Genomic DNA, 25,794 nt, shown 5'->3' on the forward strand with positions numbered 1-25,794 from the left:
GCTGCCTCGCGCGCACGAGCTGCCGCGGAGAGCGCACCTGCTCTAATTGGACTATCGCGACAAGTTGTCCAAGTGACGTCGCCGCGACCGTTCGGCCACTTTCCGACCGTGTGAGGAGGAGGAGGAGGACAACCGAGGAGCGTCGAGAAGCACTGCAGCAGTCCGAGCGACGCGCCGCTTTCACCCGAGGCCGACGAGACGAGCGAAGCAGCGGAGCAGCGAGCACAGGCATCCGGGGAAGGCTTGCAGGGACGACATGGACCCGCGGTGGTAAAAAAAAAAAAAAAACGCCAAATGATTTGATTTTTCATCTTTGAGCTCCTATACCTGGACGGGAGAAGCGGGACATTTGGCTTACTTTACTCGTGGAGTAAAAAAAAAAAAAAAAAAAAAAAAGTCGTTTTCCTCTCCGGAAGGCGGCTGCTGGACGCAGGAGCTGCTCCATCGTTATTCTTGGCACTGACAGGCACGCCGAGGCCAGCAGCGCTGAAGCCTTCTTTTTGCGCAAGTGGTCGGTGCGCCCCAGCGTTCGGAGCCATGGGTTGCACGGTGAGCGCCGAGGATAAGGCTGCCGCGGAGAGGTCAAAGATGATCGACAAGAACCTCCGGGAGGACGGAGAGAAGGCAGCCAGAGAAGTGAAACTGCTTCTATTGGGTAGGTCAAAGCTTATTAACTGAAACATCTCCACACTGAATCCACCTGAGCACCGCATACGAAATATTAAAAATCAATAAATATGAATAAAACATGGAGGGGGAAACTATGGTGCAAGTGGAAATAAAGTTTGGTGAGACCAAGCATCTGATCTAACATTGCCATCAAGCAGCTATAGAGTTTCTCCCATAGCCGAGGGGCCTGCATCAGCACAGAAAAGAGGTGATTTTTGGTGCTCACAGCTTCCAATTGTCATCCTGGAACACAGCATGTCGTCGTGTTATTAATTAGCCAACACAAGAGTCCATATTCCTGGAGAGAGAAGTCAGATCTCATCATGTCAACGTGAACCACAGCCGCAGGGAGCTCTGAGCTGGCGTTTTGCCCAGGAAGTTGAATTCAATATAACAAACGTGGATTATGACTAAAGGTAAACTGGGTTCACACTTCAGCACACAAACAACAACAACAGTTAAATGGATAAACACTCCAAACACACCCCCCTGTAAACTGACCTGGAATGCTGTCTAAAACTCAAGGAGTGTGTGTGTGTGTGTGTGTGTGTGTGTGTGTGTGTGTGTGTGTGTGTGTACAGGGGTCTTCCTGCTGTGTCAGGGTCCAGGTAGGTGCTGCAGGATTGCTGGTGGCTTTGATGTGTTTTGGCTAGAAACATGCTGGGTCATGAATTATCAGTCAGAAAATCTTCGAAAGGGCTGATGGTGAAAAACATAAATGTCCTTGTGCCGCCGTGGTTTTTATACGATATGTTCTTAGGTCATTATTATCATGTTATTTCCGAAAGGTCAAAAAGTGTCTGTCGGCGCTCTCACTCCGCTCTTCTTCACACTCGGACACTTTTTCAAGGTGCAATCAACGGAGTTTAGCAGCTCACATCTATTTGATATGTAATGCTATACTGCGTGTACCTGAGCAGAGAATGAACTCGCTGTCCCGCCGTGTGTGTTGTTATGAGAGTGTCTACGTTCTTTGTCAACATACGCGTGCATGTTTTATTGCACGTTTCCAAACGTGAGCGTGCTCTGGTTTTCCCTCAGTTGAACACGGTTATCTGTCAGCACGTTCACCGCAGTTTGTACCGTTAGCGCTGTTAGCTGCAAGCCCTCGGCTCAGCCGTTGCCAAGTTTAAGGTGACAGTTGATGTCAACATTCACACGCATTCATGCAGTGATGACGGAGGATGCTGACTAGCATGACATCTTGGAAGTCTGTTTAGTTCGGAAGTATTTGATAAAGCTTGAGATTTCGATATATTTAGGTATTTTTTGAGCATTTCTTTTGGTTGTGCAATGGTTGACGTGCTTCCTTCTGTGCTGTACGTCAAGTAAATTAATTTTCCTGGGAGATCTCACCTGTTGGCCAAGCTCATGAAGAATCAATCTCAATATTCTATAGGCATTACATTTTGTACTTGCTAATGATAAGGCAAAGCATAAAACCCTTCTATTGCCACGTTAAGGCTGAGCTGAGGACAAGACTTATTGTGTATTTGTCTCGTTTCTGTCGGAGAAGACACCGACTTGTTCTGACAAAGAGAAGGCGAGTCACTTGAGGGCAGCCACTGAAGCATGAACGGGTCCATCAAAATCTGTTAACGGCTTTACGGCATTCGGCCACGTAGATTTATTTTCTCCCCTTCTTTTTTTCTTCTTCTTGCAGAATGAGTATGTTCTATCTTTGCCTCGGTGATGTTCAGGTTGCAAAGTGAAAAAGCAACCAGAATACTTCCTTCGGAGTCCGATTTATGTCACAGCTTGTGGTAATTGTCAGCCTAGGGATATCAGAATCCAATTATGTGGCGGAGAATGACGTTTGTGAACATTTAGTTAAACTGTTCCCGGATATAAAGAGCTTCCACGCATCCTCTAACGGGCTGGGATCGTACATTAAGCTGTATTTCAGCACGGGGCTCAAAAAGGAAGTTGACAGGTTCGGAGGAAACTCTCCCCTCGGCCCCTTCCAGTGTCGTAAGAAAGCAGTGATTTCACCATGTTGCGCCACGCTCAACCGACCAGACGTCGTTATCAGGCGCCGGAACAAAAACTCATGTTGCACGAGTCTGTGATGCAACATCTCGGGGAAGTGAAGACCGGTGCGTGGAATGTAAAGAAGTATACACGTGTGTAAATATACTAAACATACTAAACTAGAATGAGTTTAACATCCATATTTCCCAGTTGATTCCTCATTAATAACTCTAAAAAGTTATGACATAGACCTTATTATTTATTTATGTATTTATTTATTATTGTTATTGTTTATTTATTTATTTTCATGTATTTTCTTGTATTGTTGTATTTTAATTGCATTGTTAAGCGCCTTGTATTGCAATTTTGTATGAAAGGTGCTATGTAAATAAATAAAGTTTAAGTTAACAGCCCATTCAAAGGTGTATGTTCGGGTTCACATGAATTTCTTCATTCTGAAGAACAAATAATTCCAGAAAATGTAAATCTCACTATTATAAATATTGTATTACTACCATTGTATCTTTAGAACGCATGGATTGTGATGCAACATTTGCAGTATTTTCTGTCCAGAGAAGTGAATGTAATACTGCTGTAATTAAGTATTACAGTAGTAGTATTACCATTCAAATCAATAAGATCATATTTAGCTAAAAAAAAGATTGATTGAAGTATCTATTGTCTGTCACATAAGTGATATCCAATTAGTGTCATGTTGTAATCAGGGAAATGTCATGTTGCTTAATTATGTTTCCGATGTTCCGTCAGACATTTTCACCCAGAAAGTGGCAATATAGTTCTATTTTTTCCTACTTCTTTCCATTGAACCCTCCTTTAAATGAGCCTCCACTGGAGCTTTCCTCTAATTCTCACCCCAGGCAGACAATAATGATAGTGCTTCACAGACATGACTCATGTCGTGACAGGAGGGCTCAGGGTGAGACTCACTCACTGCATCACAAAGACCCACAAACCTGGAAGAATACACTTAGGCACCGTTAGTCACGTCTACGCTGAAAACCACTAAATCCTCGGTGAATGTATATTCATGTGCTGAGCGAGCAGAAAGTGGACGCTCAATGCAGCCTCACTTACGATTGCAGTTTTTACTTCAATTTGGATGTTTGCACTTCACTGACGACACGAGTGATTGGTGAGGTTTCTGTGTGAAGAAAACAAACAACGTCCCTTTAATCCCCTGATGCAGATTATTTCTGCTAGCAGCACCAAAGAATGGTTGTGTCAGGTTCACGTTGGGCGAAGAAGCAGAGGCATCTGTCATATCTCTCTCTCTAGATGGATGGATGGATAGACAGACAGAACAACAGACAGAACGACAGACAGTTAGATAGATGGATAGATGGATAGACCTGATCCTTTCCTATCTTTCATGTTTCAAACACATTTCCATTATCCGCCCCCCCCATTTATAATTTAGGATGCTTCTTTTATCTCTTTCCCTGTCTTTTAATATTCCGCCGCTCTCGTACGTGAACAGCGGGAGTCCTGTTGGGACCGAGACGTTACCTGTTTCAACATCAATCCACCCACATTCGTTACACGTGACGCCAAACAGGGCAGACGTACAGCGGGGCTGCTGGGTGTAACTCGGGACGTGTAAGACCTCTTAATTGGTTTTTGCAGAGAACGACGGAGGGTTGAGAGGGAGATAAAGGATGAGAGGTAGAGATAATAGATGGAGGAAGAGAAGAAAGGAGGAACGAGGCTTTGCTCAAGGTATTTATAAATCCATGCAATTACCCGGGGGGGGGGGGGGGGGGGGGGAAATCAGGCCAAATGAAATGGAAATATGATTTTATAATTTTTGACTCAGAAAAGACATTTTGTCAGCTCATGTGAGCAAATTCTATATTTATGAAGAGAATCTAAAAACCTGAGTTGACGGGGACGTAATCTGTGTTGGCAGAAGTTATAAATAAAGGAAGATCTTGAGTACATTCACACAGCCATAAAAAAAAAAAACACTTAAGATAATGATTGATTAATATGCTATTTTGCTAACTAATGTATTCATAGTTCAGTCTCTAGAAAATGTTGAAGAATGCACATCTCGTCCTCATTTCTAAGGTGACGTCCTCAAATTGTTAACTGGCCAAAATCTTTTTATTTTACAGATTAAGACGAATGAAAGCAGCAAATTCTGTGATAAGTGATAAACGGAATGATCAATTTGGCAAGTTTGACATCATCCAAATGAAATACTTTAATCATATTTTTGCAGTGTGCATTAACTGATATCCTTCTTGCATATAATCTGTAGCGACTGAGGGCCTCAGACTGTAAACAGCATGATGAAACAGGAGCTTTTTTCCCTGTTTAAACAGTGTTGCCTCTGCAGATGATTTACTCTCACTCTGAAAAATGGGCGTAGGAGTAAGAAATGGCAGCAGGAACAGATTTCAGAACACTTCAAAGGGCAGTGGCCACGTGAAATGTCAGAGTGATCAACTTTGATTCATGCACCTCTCCCCGAACATCCCCAGACTCATTGTTACTGGAATCTTTTTCAGCGGTACAATGAGAACCTCCTGAGCCGGAGAGCAATAATAATCTCTCTCTGTCTCCATCACACGTCCTTTGGCCGTCTTTCCTTTCCGAGCGGCCCGGTTGGTCCAGAGGGAGACCGGCGACCGGGCGAGTATATTACACCATCTATCTGGCTCCCGCCTAAATGTGCCAGATGATATCGTTAAGGTGGAACCGTAATATTTCCCACATTCTGCAGAAGTGGTGACATGCCGTTGGGGGACAGACTGTTGTCGTATGAGGCCATGAACTTTGGTTCTCTCCAAATCCGACGTTAATTTGGGTAGTAATTCAGCAATTAACTAATTAAGTTTTACGATTATTCCTTCGTAAATGAGCCGAGTGGCTCGGGGACTTCCATAGCTCTTCTACTCTTAATTTCTTTCGAGTCATTGCATCTCCCAACAGAACGCCATGTTGACTTCCACTTCCATCGTCTTTCCAGATTCATGTTGTGAGAGCGGTGAGGACTGCAGAACAACGTGACCACTCAGTCAAAAAGCACCTGCTGCTTGTTGAAGACCCTCTTTTCCTGATAACACTTTTAGCATTAGCTTATAATACCTACCTCACCAGCTGCTGAAAGGTCTGAAAATCTACCAGATGCTGTTTGAAATGTCTGCTCAGCATCCGTGTACATTCAGCACATTTATGATCGTGGCATTTATGAACAGTGGCCCAGAGTGCATCACGGTGAAGCTCCGTATGTCAACATCAAAGGTCGCTCATTGACTTGGCTGGAAGTTGAATCCTGGCAGAGTTATGATTATAGTATATAGAGGCAAAGATAAGTCTCACTAGGGCGAGAGCTGCGACGTAGCTCGTCCATTAATCTCCAGAATGGCAACGCTACGATGAGGCACACGCCAAGGCAGGATGTGACTTATGTAAAGGCAGGGATTGCATTGCCAGAAGCAATGTGTGGGCGATGGGATTTAACTGGTGTCATCTGCAGAAACACTGGCAGCACCTGCAACATAGTGTGTGTGTGTGTGTGTGTGTGTGTGTGTGTGTTTTTTTTAGGTTAAAGCAACTGCAAATAATCAGTTTACACATTTACACTGTAGAAGCCTCATTTCTTTGCTATGTAAATCCTGTAAAATCTGGGTTTCCCTCTAGGTTTTTTTTTTTTTTTGGTGCGTATATTTGGACAGGAAAAGTCCTCAGATGGGAAAGTGTCATCATGGTTGTATTCAGTAGTTCTGTTGAAATTCAGTGGAACAAAATGAACCAGTCTTAATTCCTCTCTGCCTGGTTGCCATGGTTATATTCCTACTGAATGATACATTCAAACATGTTTCATTCTTTTCATTCTGCAAAAAAAACAAAAAAACAGCAGGTGCTGAAATGCTTTCAGTGAATAAATTTGAATGTAAAACAGGTCAACACTTACTGCTAGTTGAGATTTTTAAGAGAGATGTTTTATATGAACAAGTTAACACAGAACTAACAGATGTTGATGTTTTGCCAAGAAAAGGATTAAAATGAAGGTTTCGGTAGATGGATTATTCTTTTCCTGTCATACACCTCTGATCAGCTGGCAAACCCGCTATTCTATTTTCACATTTATGAAGATATACATTTGTGAGCACCAACCGGTTGTGATCTGAATAGGCATGGGGCAGTATACAAATGTCATGTCACCAAAATCCCAGCCCCAAAAAAATGCAATTCATGATATTTTCCCGATAATTACCAAAATATTCTTCTTAAAGTGATGGTTCGAAGTAAAATGCACCCGAGGTAATTTCCATCATGACATCCAGCCTTCGGAAGCATTTTTAGCGATGGTCAGCATTGGTCAAGAGTGCCGCTATCAGCCGAATGGCTTAGTACTAGCGCTATGGTACATCTTGTATATCTCTTAAATTACCCCACTAATAATGCATGGAATGTTACCAAACTTCTGCAGTAGTACACATAGGGTCTGTACTCACAAAACGAGGCATTTGAAAGTTTGTAAGTACACCAGGAGTTTATTTAAAAGAACACTTGCCTGATAGCTTCTATCCTCGGCTACTAACGCTAGCGCAGCGTAGACGCCACTTCCGTGTTTACCCAGCCGATGCCGTGACGCGATTTTCACGCGAGAGTATGAAAAAGTTTCGCTGAGTTTTTATAAATGCTTGTTTTATCAGCTTACATTCATTAACAGATTTGTTTATGTCAGGTCTTTTACCGCAAGCAACTCAGGAATCCAGTTACTAGTTCATTGATCTCATATGATGGGTTGAAGTCACAGTAGTGAAACACTAGTACAGCAGATTGCCTACAGCATGAGGTGGTCAGTAGAGGTATTTGTGAGTGTGACAGGTCATTTTGAAGGCATACACAGAGGATGTTTAAACTAAATCACTATTTCAAATAAAACTGACAAAAGCGCATTTTTCTCTCATATCAGCCAAACAGCTGGTGCAACACGCAGCAGCTCATGGCCACGCGGGAATTTCATGAAAACCGCTGTGTGAAGTTAACAGATGAGCTGTCAGGTGTCTCATACAAATACACAGAAGCACATACTTGTATTCCATGGGCGAGCGGTCATAATAAGCTATAAATGCAGTGCATGCCCAAGCCCTTCAATAAAAATAATTGAAAATATTAATCTGGCAGTGTGTTCAATTATACAATACCTTAGTTTTACTGTTTTGGTCTTAAATCCGTGCCTAATCTGTCCCGTTTTGCTTGCGAAAAGCTGGAAAGCTGACAGCTTGTTTCGCGCATGCGCACTGTGACACCGACTAGTAGAGTTACTGCTAAAGGCTGTGTTTACTGTAGATGAGCATTTTGAATGGCAAAAAAGCTGTCAGTGAAGCAGCTTATCTGCCAACGCGCATGCGCAAAAATGACTTGTTTGAATTGTTCAGCGGGAAACTGTCAGTGGTTCATTCATTGTGTAGCCTGGTCAAAATGGCTGAAAATATTAATTATATTCAGGCTTTCCGTTCAGTGCCGTTTTCGCGGAGACCTTTTGAGGAAAAGAAAGCTATAATTTCAAGTGGTCGGCCTACTCCTGAAGTAAATATCACAAAGACTGCAAAGAATTTCGTCCGTCACTTTCAAGCTAGCACGTATGAGAAACATAAATAACTAGCTAGCCGACCCCCCTCCCGTCAAACGATCCGGTCTGACAGCGACATATTGCCTGTTCATTCATGAAAACCATCTCGAAACACTCTCAGTCAAACAAGGTGGGGAATGAGAAATCTGCGGCGCTACTAGCCTAGTTCGTTTTAAAAACACACCGGCAGCAACGCCTACTGATCTGAGACGTGTCAGTGAGTTACTGTAAATGCTGTGCGGAAAACCAGCTGTGGTCTGTGATTGAGGTGCAGACGGGTGAGTTTGGAGCTGATGAGAGGATCGCGCTGACGACCGTTTCGTTAAATTTTTCTCATTGAAAAACTATACAACTGGCATTTAGATGATGTTCTCCATAAAAAAATAAGTGAAATACTGTAATAACAATTCGGTTTTAGTAATCAACCGCTTATAGTGATCAAATGTACTCTGGACCAACGTGATCACTACAAGCTGTTTCCACTAACCATATTATATTTTTTATTAAAAAATATAATGCCCCCCCACGGGCGCGCATGGTATTGACACTTCAGCATGACCACAGTAAACGGTCACCGCTCGCCACTGTTGTATTCTCTCTCTCAAAGATGAAGCTCTGTATCACCAGGAAGTATTTTACTGCTCTTAAATTTGAAAAGGCCTCCTGGTTTTGAATCACAATTTTGCACCGCAAGATTGTGTGTTCCTCGGCCAACCAAAGCTATCAACATTCATCCGAACACCCAAACATGGAATTGAGTAAACAAAGTTCTGGTGTGCCAATAAAAATGCAGGATGGTTCTCCGGGATCCCCCTCCAACACGTTAGCAGCTGCCCGATACTCCCGGTGTCGTCTCTGGAACACAAGCTGACATGACAGTAGTGCAGAAACCCAGGAATGTGGGAGCGCATAAGCAATATGTCTGCTGGGCAAACACCAGCTGTGGCGGTAGGATGTGCGAAGAATCACGGATTGATTAGCCCAGAGGGAAAGCTATGAATTTCATACTCTTCGCCATGATGTCTGTATTTCACGCAGGCTTTCCTGAATTTCCCCTAGCTGTGCTCAGGAACAGAGAAGCGGCGTTGGATAAAGAGATGACATTGTTTTGAGGACTGGCAGCCAGGATTTATGGAGTTCTAGACATTTGTGAACTTGTATGTCACGGCGGGGTGAAGTATGCTTCTTGACATGCAGGCGACACCTTTTTGTCCATCCATCGTCTACCGCTTTATCCTGTATTCAGGGTCGCGGGGGGGCGATCCCAGCTGTCACTGGGGGAAGGCAGGGTTCGCCAGGACGGGGACGCCAGTCCATCACAGGAACCTATGAACCTATCTCCATCCTGCATGTCTTTGGACTGTGGGAGGAAGCCGGAGAACCCTGAGAGAACCCACGCTTACACGGGGAGAACATGCAAACTCCACACAGAAGGAAACCGACCGGGAGTCGAACCCAGGACCCTCTTGCTGTACTACACCACCGACGACGCCTTTTGTGAAATAGTCAATGTGTGTATTTGCCAATGTTTCTTAAAGAAGAGGAGGCAGCATCTCTATAAAGAAGTCCTTCCTTATTTCCCACCAGCTCCTTGTACTCGGCTCTCTTCTCAGCTGCCTGGTGGTCTCAGAGACCAGGATGATGTCGGGTCTCAACGAGCCGGACTATGTTCGGACTTTATGGTTCTAAAGTAGCTTGCGGACAATTTCTCAGCGGGGCTCCAGTCTAGTCTGACTTTTATCGGCTCTGTCTATGATCTGAGTTGACATATTAATCTGCTCTATCTGGCTTTCATGCTGTGATAAAAAAAAAAGTTTAACCGAGACCAACATCTTTCTTTTTTCCATTGCCCGCTTATTTGAACTTTGCAGAATTAACAGCTTTTCTCTTCCTGCATGTGACGTGTGATCAATATGCCCTCACTTGGTGGTGTAATTAATACAGATTCAATTAAGGCTGCGTATATTGATTTGGTTCTAAATCACCCCGGTGATTGGTACGTATTTTATGTGATGCCTAATACACACGACAACCCGTCACATACTGTGTGGAACCGGCTCAACATGAATCCTGTTATTGAATATTTTATCTGAATCCAGAATTTAAATCAAGGCAGAATTCCTCCTCTTTGGACGCAATGCTTCCAATCATAACAGATAATCAATGAAACCACAAATCCTTAAACAGTCTTCATAGTCATGAAGAAAGCCTTAAAGTTTTTTTAATAACGGTGCTTTTTTTCTTAATTTTTGAGATGAGAATACATAATTTACTGATTAGAATGAAATGTGTTTTAATTGTAAGAAGTTTTATTTATCTAGGTCTTACTATAGCTTTTTCACTTTGTCGTCCAAGTGTCACGAGTTGGATGAATGTAATGTAAAAAAAGGAACCTGCACACCATAAATACAAAAAACATTGCTCACTTACATATTGAAAGAAATGAGAACAAAGGCACAGCGCTGTCAGCTTAAATATACTCAAATCCATGAAAAGCGATGAAATAATGTGTTTTACGCCCAACGTGATGAAGGAATGTGTTTAACAGGAATGTGGTTGCATGCCAAGGACATTGCTGATGCTATTTATACCATGTTTTGGAACAGGCTGTTAACGAGTGTGTGTGCTAATGCAGTTGCATCTCAGCTGTACCAAATCGTTTAAAGGTTAATTGAGAACGCCGACATTCACACTTAAAATCGACATTTGAACACTGTGCAGCTGCTTTTTCTTTTGTGTATTCATCCTGTTTAAAAACAGTATTTCTGCTTGGTTGCAGATTAGGATTAGGCTGCACTCATATTATTTGGATATTTACATTACAGGATTGTTTCTGACTTGTGTGATCCAAACATTTCCAATGACTGCGGATTGTTTTTGTTTTTTTTATCTAATAGAAGATTCTGCCATTCAAAAACATTTTCACTGCCATCAAATCACTTCCGAGTTATATCCTGTAAAGAAAGTTGACAAAGACTAACCCATTTAATCCGATTAATGACTTTAATCACATTTTTTTATGGTGAGTTTGTAATAAAATAAAAAAGATCAATGCTTTGTCCAATGGAAAGATGTTGATCTCTGAGTTCTGAAGCATAGTCGATTGTTTTGAAGACTAGAGGAAACTCCTCAGCACCAAGGACAGTGCCAAGGCTATTTGTACCGCTAGCATGTCATTGTCTGTGTGGCTTATAGTGGCCTAATGGTGGGTTGTTGTCATGATGCAGCGCTGTATATTAGTATACTACGCATCTGGTTAAGGTTGTACTGGATGGAGACACCCACTGCTTACATGCATTGATTTAAGGCAGGATGGCTGATGGTGCTGAAGGATGCAACGAGGCCTAAAAGGATTAAAAGGAAACGCACGCTTGCTTCTCTTATTAAAAGCTGTAATGGAGTGTGTCTCTGCTGTAATCCTCATGTGAGCTCAGCAATCTTCCTCAGGCAGCGGTGATTGATGGCATCGCATAAGTGTCCGGATGTCATGTTCCGACCGCTGTCTGGCGCTCTCAGGGAGCTTGAGTCGAATGCATCAGATGGAGCTTCCACTTCCTTGTGTTGTTTCTCCCCCGATGCTCTTTTTCTCCAGACGGCGTGAGACACGAGTCTTTGAAACGCACACCCAGCTTTGCTGATTGGTCGCCGCAGAAGTGAATCTGGGGATTTAAGGCACCGGGAATCTGAAAAGCAGTTACAATCTGTTGACCGACACATCATGTTCTGCTTCATGCGCTGCATTGTTTTTGACTGCAGTAGCTTCCGGATGCTCTTAAGCCATTTTGACAGGAGAATATATATTAAGCATTTTGGTCACGTAAACATGGTTGTGTTGATGATAACACATGAAACGGGATGAAATGCGGGTTCACCTTCGCTGTGCAGCCAAGCACACACTCCACTGCAGAGCAAGTGAAGCTCCGCTGCTCCGTGAGGCTGATGACCTACTTTTCCACTCTAGGCGATCACGTACTGCACCGTATCCAGCCATGTAAAATTCCTCCGTCATTTCCCATTCTGCATGTGGAAAGGGTTGGAGGGAGGGGGGAAACACCTGTGTTACTGATGCTAGTCTGTAGACAGTCAGCCTGCATGTAGTGAGACAGCAAGCTAATCTAGGTCTGTGTTCTCTTGGCTGCTGAATCTGTGGAGCAGCTTCATGAAATAATTCAAAGAATGCTGCTATCTCCAGGCTACTAAAAAGCAGGGTAGAGAAAGGGTGATTTTAGTCTGCGAGGAAAAGCGGATTTTGTTAAAAACAGCCTGCTGACGGAGGGCAAAGGACGGGAATCCAGTGTGTTCCATGTATTACCTGTAGACACTTCCACAAACACACAGAGCCTGATGTAAACGGTGAACTAAACGTCTCACCTAAAGGATTTAGGTCACAATAACCTAAGAATAGTAAAGTTTGTCCTCAATCTTACGATTATGTGTGTGTGTGTGTGTGTGTGTGTGTGTGTGTGTGTGTGTGTGTGTGTGTGTGTGTGTGTGCGTGTGCGTGTGTGTGTGTGTGACCTGGCAACCCAATGAATGCATTTCCAGCCTTCTCTCTCCTTTTAGGTTTGTTTGGGTCGACACCGCTGAGGAAAATGTACCAAGATTTTCAATCCCCTTGTAAATACAGACGCTGTGCGTTCTATGATGCTGTATTGATGTGATGTATTGTAGTGCACAGTGTCTTTTGTTGCCTTAAAAATTAGGGATTTCAGTTTTTGTCAATTTTCCTATTTAAAACAAAAAACAAAACAAACTCAAATTGACTTTCCTTTAACGTACAGTGCTCCACTGATTCAGTGAGCTTTGCCTATATCCATCATCAACTTTTAACGTTTTGTCTTGTAAATGTCTTTTATTTTATTTAATAAACACTGTTGCTCTGTCAGCACTGCTGCATGTTGTTTGCACATAATAACTGTGACCTATCATTGTCTTCAGAAAAGGTACTTCGGGTAAGCTTTTTGAGTTTGTTTTTAATTGACTGATTATGATTCCGATTATTGGACTCCAACCCCATATCCGAATATGTTCCCTCCTACAGATCTCTATCCATCAGATACTCTATGACCAGATTATGGCTCAGGAAGAAAACTGCGCCTCCAAACATATTTACTCATGTCTGCTCCTGTCAGTCATCTCCCTCGGTACTCACTGCGTCAAGACTGTAAATAGCGACGGCATCATTGTGGTGTATTCTGCTCGGTGTCATCAACGCCCAGAGGATGTTAACCTTTTTAAATGACCGTAAAAGCTGGTTGGATGTGAGCAGCCGTGACACCAGCAGAGAGCGAAGGAGGAATCGAGTCACAGCCGGCCCCGTGACTCACTTAGACAATAGATGGCATATGTTTGACACAGAGAAGAGGAACATAGTCCTCCCTAGGATGCTGGGATATTGTTTTCAAATAGCAGAATGGATGTCAGCTGCAGTAAGTCTCTCCAAACTGCAGATTTGTAGGTTTTAAGAATGTTAATGTTGGTCCACTGCTTTGGTCCAGACTGACCACTTCACTGATCACTGAATGCTTTTCAGGTTCAACGTTATTTACATCCAACACTGTAAATGTTACGCCTCCATTACAAATGTCGCTATTCAGTTTGCTCCTAGTTGCCAAACTGTAAATGCAAAGTTAAGAATATTCATTAATTTAAAGGCACTCACGTTAGTTCTCATCCCACGACTTTTTCTCTTAACCAGTGCCCTCCATGCTCAGTCTGCTCACATGCTCCCAGTTTCTCTGCATCATCATCATCCTCCTCCTTCCTCTCCATCTCCTGCTCATCTGTCACTCTTGCCCACCTTTTCTGTCGATGCCTAATGTCTGCCCTCTTCTTTAACTGCCATTAGATTAAAGTCCTTTTCCTTCCTGTTTTCCTCTCATTGGGATTATTCATTTAGTGTTTGCTATAGAAGATGGAGGCTGTATCTTAGAAGCCGGAAACTGTATCTCAGAAGCTCGAAGCTGTATCTTAGAAGCTGGAGGCTGTATCTTAGAAGCTTAGAAGCTGGAGGCTGTATCTTAGACGCTGGAGGCTGTATCTTAGAAGCTGGAGGCTGAATCTTAGAAGCTTAGAAGCTGGAGGCTGTATCTTAGAAGCTGGAGGCTGAATCTTAGAAGCTGGAGGCTGTATCTTAGAAGCAGGAGGCTGTATCTTAGACGCTGGAGGCTGTATCTTAGAAGCTGGAGGCTGTATCTTAGAAGCTGGAGGCTGAATCTTAGAAGCTTAGAAGCTGGAGGCTGTATCTTAGAAGCTGGAGGCTGTATCTTAGAAGCTGGAGGCTGTATCTTAGAAGCTGGAGGCTGAATCTTAGAAGCTGGAGGCTGAATCTTAGAAGCTTAGAAGCTGGAGGCTGTATCTTAGAAGCAGGAGGCTGTATCTTAGAAGCTGGAGGCTGTATCTTAGAAGCAGGAGGCTGTATCTTAGAAGCTGGAGGCTGTATCTTAGAAGCTGGAGGCTGAATCTTAGAAGCTTAGAAGCTGGAGGCTGAATCTTAGAAGCAGGAGGCTGTATCTTAGAAGCTGGAGGCTGTATCTTAGAAGCAGGAGGCTGTATCTTAGAAGCTGGAGGCTGTATCTTAGAAGCTGGAGGCTGAATCTTAGAAGCTTAGAAGCTGGAGGCTGTATCTTAGAAGCTGGAGGCTGTATCTTAGAAGCTTAGAAGCTGGAGGCTGAATCTTAGAAGCTGGAGGCTGAATCTTAGAAGCTTAGAAGCTGGAGGCTGTATCTTAGAAGCTGGAGGTTGTATCTTAGAAGCTTAGAAGCTGGAGGCTGTATCTTAGAAGCTGGAGGCTGTATCTTAGAAGCTGGAGGCTGTATCTTAGAAGCTGGAGGTTGTATCTTAGAAGCTTAGAAGCTGGAGGCTGTATCTTAGAAGCTGGAGGTTGTATCTTAGAAGCTTAGAAGCTGGAGGCTGTATCTTAGAAGCTGGAGGCTGAATCTTAGAAGCTGGAGGCTGAATCTTAGAAGCTGGAGGTTGTATCTTAGAAGCTGGAGGCTGAATCTTAGAAGCTGGAGGCTGTATCTTAGAAGCTTAGAAGCTGGAGGCTGTATCTTAGAAGCTGGAGGTTGTATCTTAGAAGCTTAGAAGCTGGAGGCTGTATCTTAGAAGCTGGAGGTTGTATCTTAGAAGCTTAGAAGCTGGAGGCTGTATCTTAGAAGCTGGAGGCTGAATCTTAGAAGCTGGAGGCTGTATCTTAGAAGCTGGAGGTTGTATCTTAGAAGCTTAGAAGCTGGAGGCTGTATCTTAGAAGCTGGAGGCTGAATCTTAGAAGCTTAGAAGCTGGAGGCTGAATCTTAGAAGCTGGAGGCTGTATCTTAGAAGCTGGAGGCTGAATCTTAGAAGCTGGAGGCTGTATCTTAGAAGCTGGAGGCTGTATCTTAGAAGCTGGAGGCTGTATCTTAGAAGCTTAGAAGCTGGAGGCTGTATCTTAGAAGCTGGAGGCTGTATCTTAGAAGCTGGAGGCTGTATCTTAGAAGCTTAGAAGCTTATCTGTATCTCCACACTACAGGGTTAAGGAGTTACTGTGTCGGCTTTTCCAAAGAGAATCTGGGCCCTGTGAGCGACACCACAGAGGTTTCTACCTGCTCCCAGTTGTATTCTATTCTCAGCAAGTTCATTATGTGACTGATCTTGGCCTCGTGCTCATAATTAAACCATATAGACCAAATACAAGCCAGAGGAAGTCAGGTGTCACTGATGCGTTTTACTATGCCCTTTTCTGCATTCTGCAATTGTTTTTTTCAGACCAATGCCCCTCAAATAGCAGCCCACTGCTAACTCACACTGATACAACCGGAGGTATTATGTGTTTGGGTTGTCTGTACGTACAGATTAGATTTTTGGATCACTGTAACCTCATGTGTGTCCAATCCTCATGAACACCCAACGAGTGATGTCACAGAGGCTACATCCATATTTAATATAACGTATGGTTTAGAAGACATAATCCCTCACTGGCTTCTCATTCATAAATTTACACATTGAAGGAGGCATCAACAAAAGTAAGAAGCATCTTGTAAGTTGCAACCAACGATTATTTTCATCACTGGTTACCCTTTGGATCCTCTTTTCTGATTACATGTTAAGCCATTAAGATGTCATAATTGACTAAAATCAATGCCATTTCCCCAGAACCCAAGCCTTCAAATGAAAACTAAACATAAACAGTTGTGAATTTCCTGTCACCAAGTAATTGTTTCAGTATTATAACAGAGAAAGCTCCACTCTTGTTTGCAGCCGATATGATCGTCATTTTTTTAGGCAGGTTGACAGATGATCAACCTTCTCCGCTGTGAAATTCTGTGTGCATGTTTGTGTTTCTGCCAAGATGAGGATATCTCATCAGTGCATCATGCAGTGAGGAACAGCGACCGCGGCCAAGTCGTCATCCATGTGAGTGGGCCTGTGACAGTCAGGGTTTAGAGTGACGCTTCTGTTTGCTTTAGCCTCCGCGGCTCGTGATCCTCATGTTGTCAATGCTGTGTTGTTCTGTCGCTCACTGAAAACCAAACGCATGAATATTTGGGATTAAAGACGCAGAAAGAGGAAGTGGCATCATCTTCACGTCGACAGAAACAGATTCTGGGTCTGCTGCAATGAGGCTGAATAGAGAGAGCGTGTCCCCCCCCTGCCAGCACAGCACACAGAGGGGTCTTTGTACTACTAATCAGCCCTCGTCGCGGCTCCAGCACTGTGGAAGTACTGGGCTTCATGTACCGGGGATACATCTGCTCACTTAGATTCATCCTTAATGGCAGAACTGAATGATTTAGCAATGCGGTTTGATTTTCTCTGCAGGGTAGATGTTCACTGATACACTCATGTAAATATCTCAGCTCCATGTTCCCTGAAATCAATTATGCATCTAGTCATTTTACCGCACATACAATTGTATTAATGTCCTTCCCGTGGCACTTGATTAATACTGTGCAGCAGCTCTTCGCCTCCTGGTGATTAAGTGCGGTTTTGAGAAATGTCAGCACCTGAATGAACAATGAGGCAGAAGTTTGGTGGGGGAAAAAAAATCAATCCTGTCTGTTTGTTATCATGAATAATGTGTTAATGCGACACTGTTTACCAACTTGAAGACTATTGCACCCTCAGAGCAATATGAGACACGTTTTCCAAAGGTGCATTGTTTTCTTATCACTCAGCTAGTTGCAGTATTTCTATTGCTATCTACTATTGCTAATAATATTAACAGTTGTAATAATAATAATGATAAATACTTATAATTCTAATTGCTAATAGGATTTAGCACATTTCAAGAGAGCAGACATCACAAAGTGCTTCACCGTAAAAAACACTGCCAGTCCACCACTTTGGTCCGGACTGAAACATCTGAAGTATTTGATTGATTGCTATTGATTGCTTTTACATGCATTCATTAATTTGGCCCTCTGGTTGCTACGACGACAGAATTACCTGATACTGTTGAAAAGTTTTCCCCAGAAGCAGCACAACAACTCTGCCCAGTTATTCTCCGACACCTTGAGCATGAAGAACGAGGTTTTCTCTGAGTGTTGACCTCCCTTTGGGCTTGAAATATTAATAGTTGACTTTTATTCGGGAGTCAGGACGGTGACCTTCACGTGGAGGAGCTAATATTCCACTTTCCACCATCCACCTTTTATTCTTTGACGATGAGGATGGTTTTATATAAGCGTCTATAAAGAACAGAACAGCTCTGTGATAAAACACCTTTTCCTAGAATTGGTGAATCCAAGCAGCAGTTACATAATTTAATCTAGATAAGCTTTAAGTATATTAAAGAAGTTTCACTCGGGTATCTTGGGAACAAAAAAAGAGATTAAAGAGAGAAGATGACTGAAACTTTTACCAGGAATATAAATATAACCATATATCCTGTTATTTGAATTTGATGAAATCCTGTTTTGTGTGTGTAGTATATTTATATTTTTTTGCCACGGACAAGTCTCCTGAAAATTCATCTACCTGCTACCTGACCTTAAATCCTGAGTGACCACTCGTATGACAGCGAACGCAGCGCCAGACGTTGCTTTTACACCCTGGCTTGCCGGGCGCTCCTCCCTCTCTCTCAGAAAAGTGCTCGATCAGTGTGAATATGATGAGTGTTGACAGCACCGCTGGTCCCACTTGCTCTGTCAGCCTCGGGCCGGGCTAATGCGTGTTGACGGGGCTGGGTCAGGTGGCATCGAGGGACAGCGAACGCCGGCGCTGTCCCGACAGCACAAGGGAAGTGCCAAAAAGGAAAACGTAGTCTTTTCAACAAGATAACGATGGTCTATTTGCCAAGAAAGAAAACTGGGGATGATGACTTCTCTACTGTCTGGTACAGAATTGTTTTATTTGCTGTCTGCTCAAAGTTTTCTTGCCCTTTTATGAAGTTCCTCCCATCCATACTCATGATTTGAGTCCAATATTTTCCAATAATTCCTATAATTTTTCAGATTGTGTCATGAATGCCTGTGTTCCTCTAAACTGGGTTCATTACTGTTTGTGTATAAACAGTAACATTCAGAGTAACCCAAAAAGCATTGGCTGTGTCTACACATTGCTCAGTTTGTTTCAGCGAAATGGTGTAAAAAAAAACATCAAGCGAGACTTGTACCGACTGAAAACATCGATCCAAAGTGCTTCCTGTGGTCAGAAACTCCACAAAGTACTTTTACATTCCAGACATTGGATAACAGAGATGATAACTCTGACCAGACAAGTTTGTGAATCTATAAAAAGTTCAGTAATTGATTTCTTACTTCAAATGGACTTTCAGGGCTTACTGAAGTGAACAGACACCAATATCTACCTGGAGAGTGAAACATTAATATATGAATCTATCGTATGCTTTGAAAATGATATGGAATATGTACTTAAGGGGTTAGAAACACGCAAAAGCCACCTTTTATTATTATTATCTTTTTTTTCATCATGAAGGATGGATCTTAAAAGCCATTAAACCATCTCTCTTCCCTACGGCCTTCTATCAGTTTGTCCTCAAACACAGAAACACAAATAAACCAGACAACCGAGAGGACAGATGGGATGTTAGTGGCAGGTCATCACAGGGGATCTCATGTTTTTGTAGCACAGAAAGACAACAGCGACACTTGAAGTTCCTTTGTAACTCTTAATTGTTTAATGTTCCAACAGGCGCCGGGGAATCTGGGAAGAGCACCATCGTAAAGCAGATGAAGTAAGCAATCTTAATCCTACTGCTTTGGATATTTGGATGGATTTTTCACCTTTTTAATATCAATGGTTCCCTCTGGTTTCTTGATGAGGTGCTAATACTCAGGAAATAAGCTAAAGGGAGAAGAAGATGTGTTCTATCGACTTTCTGTTAAATCATGACGGCTCACTGATCTCATCTTCTGCCATCGTCTCAGAAACTTACTGAGCGTATTAAATCAGAATATAGCTCAAAAATACATCTGACTTCCTCCTATGTGGTTCCTAGGGGACAGTATGGCCTCGACTGTATGTTACCGTCTTTTACAGCCCATAGCACCAGAACACACACACACACACACTCAGAGGACCCTGAATGGCTTAATTATTCACATTCCTCTGGGCTAGCCAGGCATTCAATCCATCTTTCATAAGCTTGGAGTAGGAACAGCCTGTCGCTCTTTGAAGCCAGATTATTAACACGTCCAGGCGTGCAGATAACTCAAGACAGAAACTCAAGACGCCTGTTGTCGGTACAGATACATGTATCTGTGTCAACATGACATTACAGCAGAGCAAGTAAGGCAAACACACACACACACCTGATAATGACCACTGTTCATTATCATTAACATCACAGTTTAACTGCAGCGTTCATGTGAGGTCATCACGATGCTCTCTCTGTGATTACAGCTCATGATGCACAGATACTTAGTCGCCTCTCTCTCAGCTTCTGAGTAATAATAATATAATATTGCAGGTAAACAAGGATTCTGCATCAACACCCAAACTTATTCATCTTCATGTATTACTTCATGTATGGTCTACAATTTGGAATAAAGAAAAATCCATTCAGTCTATCAGCCGTAAGCCTGCATAGAAATTGACCAATGGGAGCCATTGCCCCCGGAAGGCTCCCATTGGCTCGTACCCTCCATCCAATCCCCTCGTCTCCCCTGCTCCTCATCATCCCGCCTCGTCGTGGATCGTGGAACACTGAGGGGAGGGGTTTGGTTGGGGGGGGGCTCAATCAGGCTCAACTGATTTTCAGAATGTAGACCATAGCTTTAATTCCTAACAGTGTGTGTTTTTAATGTTGTGTTTAATGATTGATGCTTTGAGTGATGTTGTGATTAGTGACTGCTGTGAAACACAAAAAGGTTGCTCAAACATATAATAATCCGTTATTTTATTCATTATATTATACTGTATATAATGATAATAAACACTGCCGTTTCTCCGAGTGTTACTAAGCATTTTAGTTTGTTTTAAATCAGACACGGGACTAACTTGAACCTGTCATTTAATGTGCGCTTTAATCAATGTCGCGTATTGTTTTTTCTTTCTCAGGATCATCCACGAAGACGGCTACTCAGAAGACGAGTGCAAGCAGTACAGAGCGGTTGTTTACAGTAACACCATCCAGTCGATTATGGCCATTGTTAAAGCCATGGCCAGCCTCAAGATCGACTACAGCAACCGTGGACGAGTGGTAAAACACACAAGCCCAACGACACACTAAACACTACTACTAGACTGTACATCAATAATCCTTACTGTCATCTTATTAAAAATCACAAGAAACTCTTTACTAGTAGTGGTCGACCCATATGGGTTCTTCAATGGCCGATGGCGATATTTAAAACGATGTTCTACGTTGCATCTCATCTGTGCACATGATAAATAAAGAACCTTGAAATAATAATGAACGGAGTGTTGTGCAACGGCTCTGCAAGGCCGCCTAAAGATTGATCAATCGGTCTTCCACTAATTACTAGTCACAAATGTGTTGCAAATACACTGACGTAATGGTTGAAAATTGGTGGTTCTATGAGCGTGAGAAAGTTTACCGGTCGTACAAAATGATCATTGTTGAAGAATGGAGGATTCCATTGGTTTTACTTACCGTGCACAGATCAGGATCTCCCTCGGGCTACCAGAAAACAAGGCGTGTTTTATCAACAGCATCTTGTGGTCGTCCCTTTCACATTTCCTTCTGTCTTAAAACGACGACGGAGGGAAACTCAGTCTGCCCATTATCTCTGAAACAAACATCACATTGCCTCTGTGCCTTTGTGAATAATAATAAATAGGTGCAAATGACTTCACACACAGTCACAGGTCCTCGTCAGCACATTTATTAAACTCCTATGCAGACAGACAGGCAGACAGACACACACCACCATCACCATCAACAACAAGTCCCAGCTTCAGGCAGAGATCCCGTCTGCTGCTGCACCCTGTGGACTCGTATCAACGGATGCACAAGCTGTCAGGGTAGTACAGTACAGACTCCTGGTTCTGCAGTGAGGCCGGTGTGTGTGTGTGTGTGTGTGTGTGTGTGTGTGTGTGTGTGTGTGTGTGTGTGTGTGTGTGTGTGTGTGTGTGTGTGTGTGTGTGTGTGTGTGTGTGTGTGTGTGTGTGTGTGTGTGTGTGTGTGTGTGTGTTGGGAGTGAAGCTGCAGCAGAAAGGATAGAGGACTCCGCTGTGGTCATTAGAGTTTTACTTCTTCTTCCTCTGGCAGATCTGTCAAACGGCTGTATGGACGTGACGGTACTCTCACAGACTCCCACACACGGCAATTACTGTGGTCTGCTTGCCGGCGCATACTTGCACACTGCAGCACTGCAGAAGTGCACTATGTCACACACACACACACACACACACACACACAGATTGTGCAAGTGTACGTGCTTGCATTCAATGCACATACAAGTCATTCATACATCCCCACTTTTTGCAGTTCTGTTTGTTTGGTGTTGACAGGCAGACAAAAGCTCAATATATGGAGCTGTTATCTTCTTCAGAATAAAGGGTAGCGAGTGGTGGTTGATGTTCAACAAGAACAAGGTAAATAAGCATCAGTCGGTTTAAGAAACTTAATTGCGAATATTAAAAAATGTCTACCCTCAAAAGGAGCACAGATTTGTTTTGGCTGCCTAATGAAAGCAGGTTAGGACCAAAATGAATTTCTCTTCTAATATAACAAATACAAGCAGGAAGTAAAAACTGTCATTCTTATTCTTCAGAAACTCACTGTTCACTGCAAAATGCATTCAAAGTGGAGCCAAGGCTGATGTAGAGGCTTCCGAGGTCTGGGTTCAGCCTCCGGTTTGCTTTCTGCAAGGACAGTCACACAGACAAAATGTGGAATCGTGACGATGTTTTATACTTCCTGCACATTTCTTCTCACGACAAACATTCTCAAAGAGTCTGATGGTGTGATGTCACTTTGGCCGTGCGGTCACGTTTTAAATAAACAAAGTCTTCCAAAGTTTCCAAACCCTTTTAATTTCCATGTGATTAAAACTTGTGGAAATGTAGACCTATTCATCATTATTGTTAAATCTGTACACACATCTATACAGACGATGCAACAATATTCATGTGTCTTGCCAGTGATGCTCCCACTGAGACCTGTCCTGTCCTGTGTCCTTATCGCCCCCTGCAGGACGATGCCCATCAGCTGTTCGCCCTGTCTGCAGCTGCTGAAGAACAGGGCATCTTCCCAGACGATCTGTCCAAAGTGATGAGGCGATTGTGGGGCGACGCCGGCATACAGAGCTGCTTCGCACGCTCACGAGAATACCAACTCAACGACTCTGCGGCATAGTGAGTGTGATTTCTATGTGTTTTATATATTGTGAGTGAGGCATGGCTGGGTGTTTGTTCGTATGTGGCTTATGGTTGTGCTGATTTAATTTCAGGTGGCTGCCATATGAAGGGCTGTTTCATATTCCCGGTGTTAGGGATGTTGTTCTCTTGGTGCTGTGATGGATCTAGCGGTGCCTATCTCATATGTGCTGCAGTGAAAAACCTGTCTTTAACTCCTCTAGGGAGCAATCGAGACTGGAGAGATAGTTTAATAACTTTCATGTAGTGATCGTTTCTCCAAAACTCTTTAATGTTGTACTTAATAAGCAGAGAACAAAATCGAAGAGAACTATGAGAATTGATAGTTTTAATAATAAAACCTTTGCTATCTAGGCGTGTGTGTGTGTGTGTGTGTGTGTGTGTGTGTGTGTGTGTGTGTGTGTGTGTGTGTGTGTGTGTGCGTGTGCGTGCGTGTTCTTATCTGCGTGCTCTGATTAGTAACTACAGGCGGTTTCTTTCCAAAGCCTGGTTGTGATTTATGAATGATCCTTTGTTTCATTACAACAGTATATGCTGCCATTATGAGACCGAATATGTTTTTATTCACTTTGATAAGTCTACCAGGCTTTGTCGGCTTATTCATTATTATTATTCTGTGGACGTGTGGCATAAAAAAATCTGTCTTTGAACTCCTGGATATTTATCTCTTACTGACGGCGGAGCGAGGGGTTGGCGGGCCACGAGATCTCCCGCCTGGCGTCGGAGGATGATGCAACGCTGGTGTAAGTGGAGCATCGCAGCGGTGCTTCCACGCTCCCCTACTGACCCACAGTCAGCCAGAAAACAGGAGAGGGCAGCAGCGGGTAGATGAACTGAGGCAGACCTTCTGTAATGATCCTCAATGCCCCATTATCTCAATTACATGTAAGATGAAAGAATAATATTTCTTTTTCACTGATGTATCAAATTCACTTAATTGGAGAAACTCGGTAAAGAATATGCACGTTGCAACAGAAATCTTCCCGTTAAGGATAGAACGTAGTGCTAGTGGGTGGAGTGGTGGTTTTATTATATAAGCACCTTGAGATTTCGCTGTAATTGAAAGAGTGCTATATGAATTAAGTGTGTTACTTTCATTATATGTTTGCTATTACTCTGTTAACTTATAATTGTATGAATGTGGAGTATTTGCAGAGTCGATATTTTCTTTCCACCTTACAGGTTACAATTAATGTTGAAATCTCCCTCCCTCTCTCTCTCTGTCTCTCTCTCTCTCTCTCTCTCTCTCTAAGTTACCTTAATGACCTGGAGAGGATAGCTAAAGGGGATTACATCCCCACGCAGCAGGATGTGCTGCGAACTCGGGTTAAGACCACTGGCATCGTGGAGACTCACTTCACGTTCAAGGAACTGCACTTCAAGTAAGGCCACTGGTGGACTTTATGATGCCTGCATGGTCGATAAAACACCCTTCCACTGGAGAAAATGAGTTGCAGTGCACTGATGGATGCCTTTAAACAGTGCATTGTCATATAGGCTTGCCCGTCATGATAGACATCGTTATTAATGTTAATGGAATACTTTGGAAACAAAAAATGAAACAAATACGCTGTAATTGCACTGATATCTCCACTCACACGCCATCTCTCTTCTATCAAAACAGGTGATTCAGCCGTTTATAAGCAATGTGAGAGTCCAGGCCTGGGAACTCTTAGCAACTCACCCAATGTGAGAGGGGCTGCGGTAGAATAGTCTATTTTGCTTAGGAGTGACCCGGAAGTAAACAATAAGAGCCGTTCTGATTCTCTAAATGCAAAGGAAAGGAGCTCCAATGCTTCCTTTCAGAGCTCCTTTAACATAGGATGCAACGGAGCTTCCTATGCAAAAGGAAAGGAGATTACGCCGACCCACAATTCTTTGCGAGAGCAACATTTAAAGTGGCGCACACCTCGGCCGTTCATGAAAACAAACAATATGCTTATTTGCATATTTAACAATTACTTTCATGCAGACATATAATAATTGGAATTGTGTTGATAAATGTGTGTGGACAGTGATAATAATTTAATGATATTTGTATTTATTTCAATCATGTTACAAATTTGACAAAAACAAATGAAATGTAAATACAGCAAACAGTCAAACAGGAAGGATTGTTGTTTCTCCAGCGCACGTCAGTCAACGGTGCCTTAAAGTCCGGTCGGATTCTGAGCACCGCGGGCGACTTTTCCGAAATCCTTTTGAGTTCTCCTTCCACCTTTCCTCAACCCCGTGACCTTTTCCCCCAGAGGTCAAGGAAAAGGAGTTAGGACCTAATTTTTGACTATTCGACCTCAGCCAGGGTGTATTTAACATCAGTGGTAATATCACTCATCTCTTTCTTGCAGTGTTATTTGGTGATACATACATTTTTTAAAAAAAAACAACACTTGTGAAACTGCAGCAAGGTAAAAACTTAGCTTGGATTAAAGTAACTGCATGTCATCATTCTTTTATCATGGAATTAGTCCCTATTACCAGTGACATCATTGTACCAGACTCCTTCACCTGCTTTAAACAAATTGCTAGAATTTATTTTCGTCCCGACATTAGCATCAAGAAGAAGCGATCGACTCTTCTGGCTCGAAACGCACAACTCGGCGAGTTAGAAGCCAAATTATACCAGCTATTAAAAGCTCAATAATTATCACAATCCCACTAAGAGCTGAGCAAATAAATTAGATTCTTCCCTCAGTGCTCTTGCTCAATGAAACCAGAGGTATTTCAGGATGCATGAGAAAGATACAATAAGTGTTTAAACA

The 25,794-nt window shown here is 42.8% G+C and overlaps 1 protein-coding gene across 1 annotated transcript in view; it reads left to right on the forward strand.

Annotated features, from left to right (window-relative positions):
- Positions 1-31: 31 nt before the first annotated feature.
- LOC311031905 (guanine nucleotide-binding protein G(i) subunit alpha-2) overlaps positions 32-25,794 on the forward strand; it is a 28,556-nt gene continuing 2,793 nt past the window's right edge. The window contains exons 1-5 of the mRNA XM_084038471.1: positions 32-655; positions 19,382-19,424; positions 20,750-20,891; positions 22,851-23,011; positions 24,286-24,414. Of these exons, the coding sequence (XP_083894597.1) occupies positions 538-655; positions 19,382-19,424; positions 20,750-20,891; positions 22,851-23,011; positions 24,286-24,414 (593 nt within the window). The 5' untranslated portion in view covers positions 32-537. The remainder of the gene's footprint in view (positions 656-19,381; positions 19,425-20,749; positions 20,892-22,850; positions 23,012-24,285; positions 24,415-25,794) is intronic.

Source organism: Eutrigla gurnardus (genome assembly GCF_963514095.1).
Source record: "Eutrigla gurnardus genome assembly, chromosome: 2".
Lineage (NCBI taxonomy): Eukaryota > Metazoa > Chordata > Actinopteri > Perciformes > Triglidae > Eutrigla > Eutrigla gurnardus.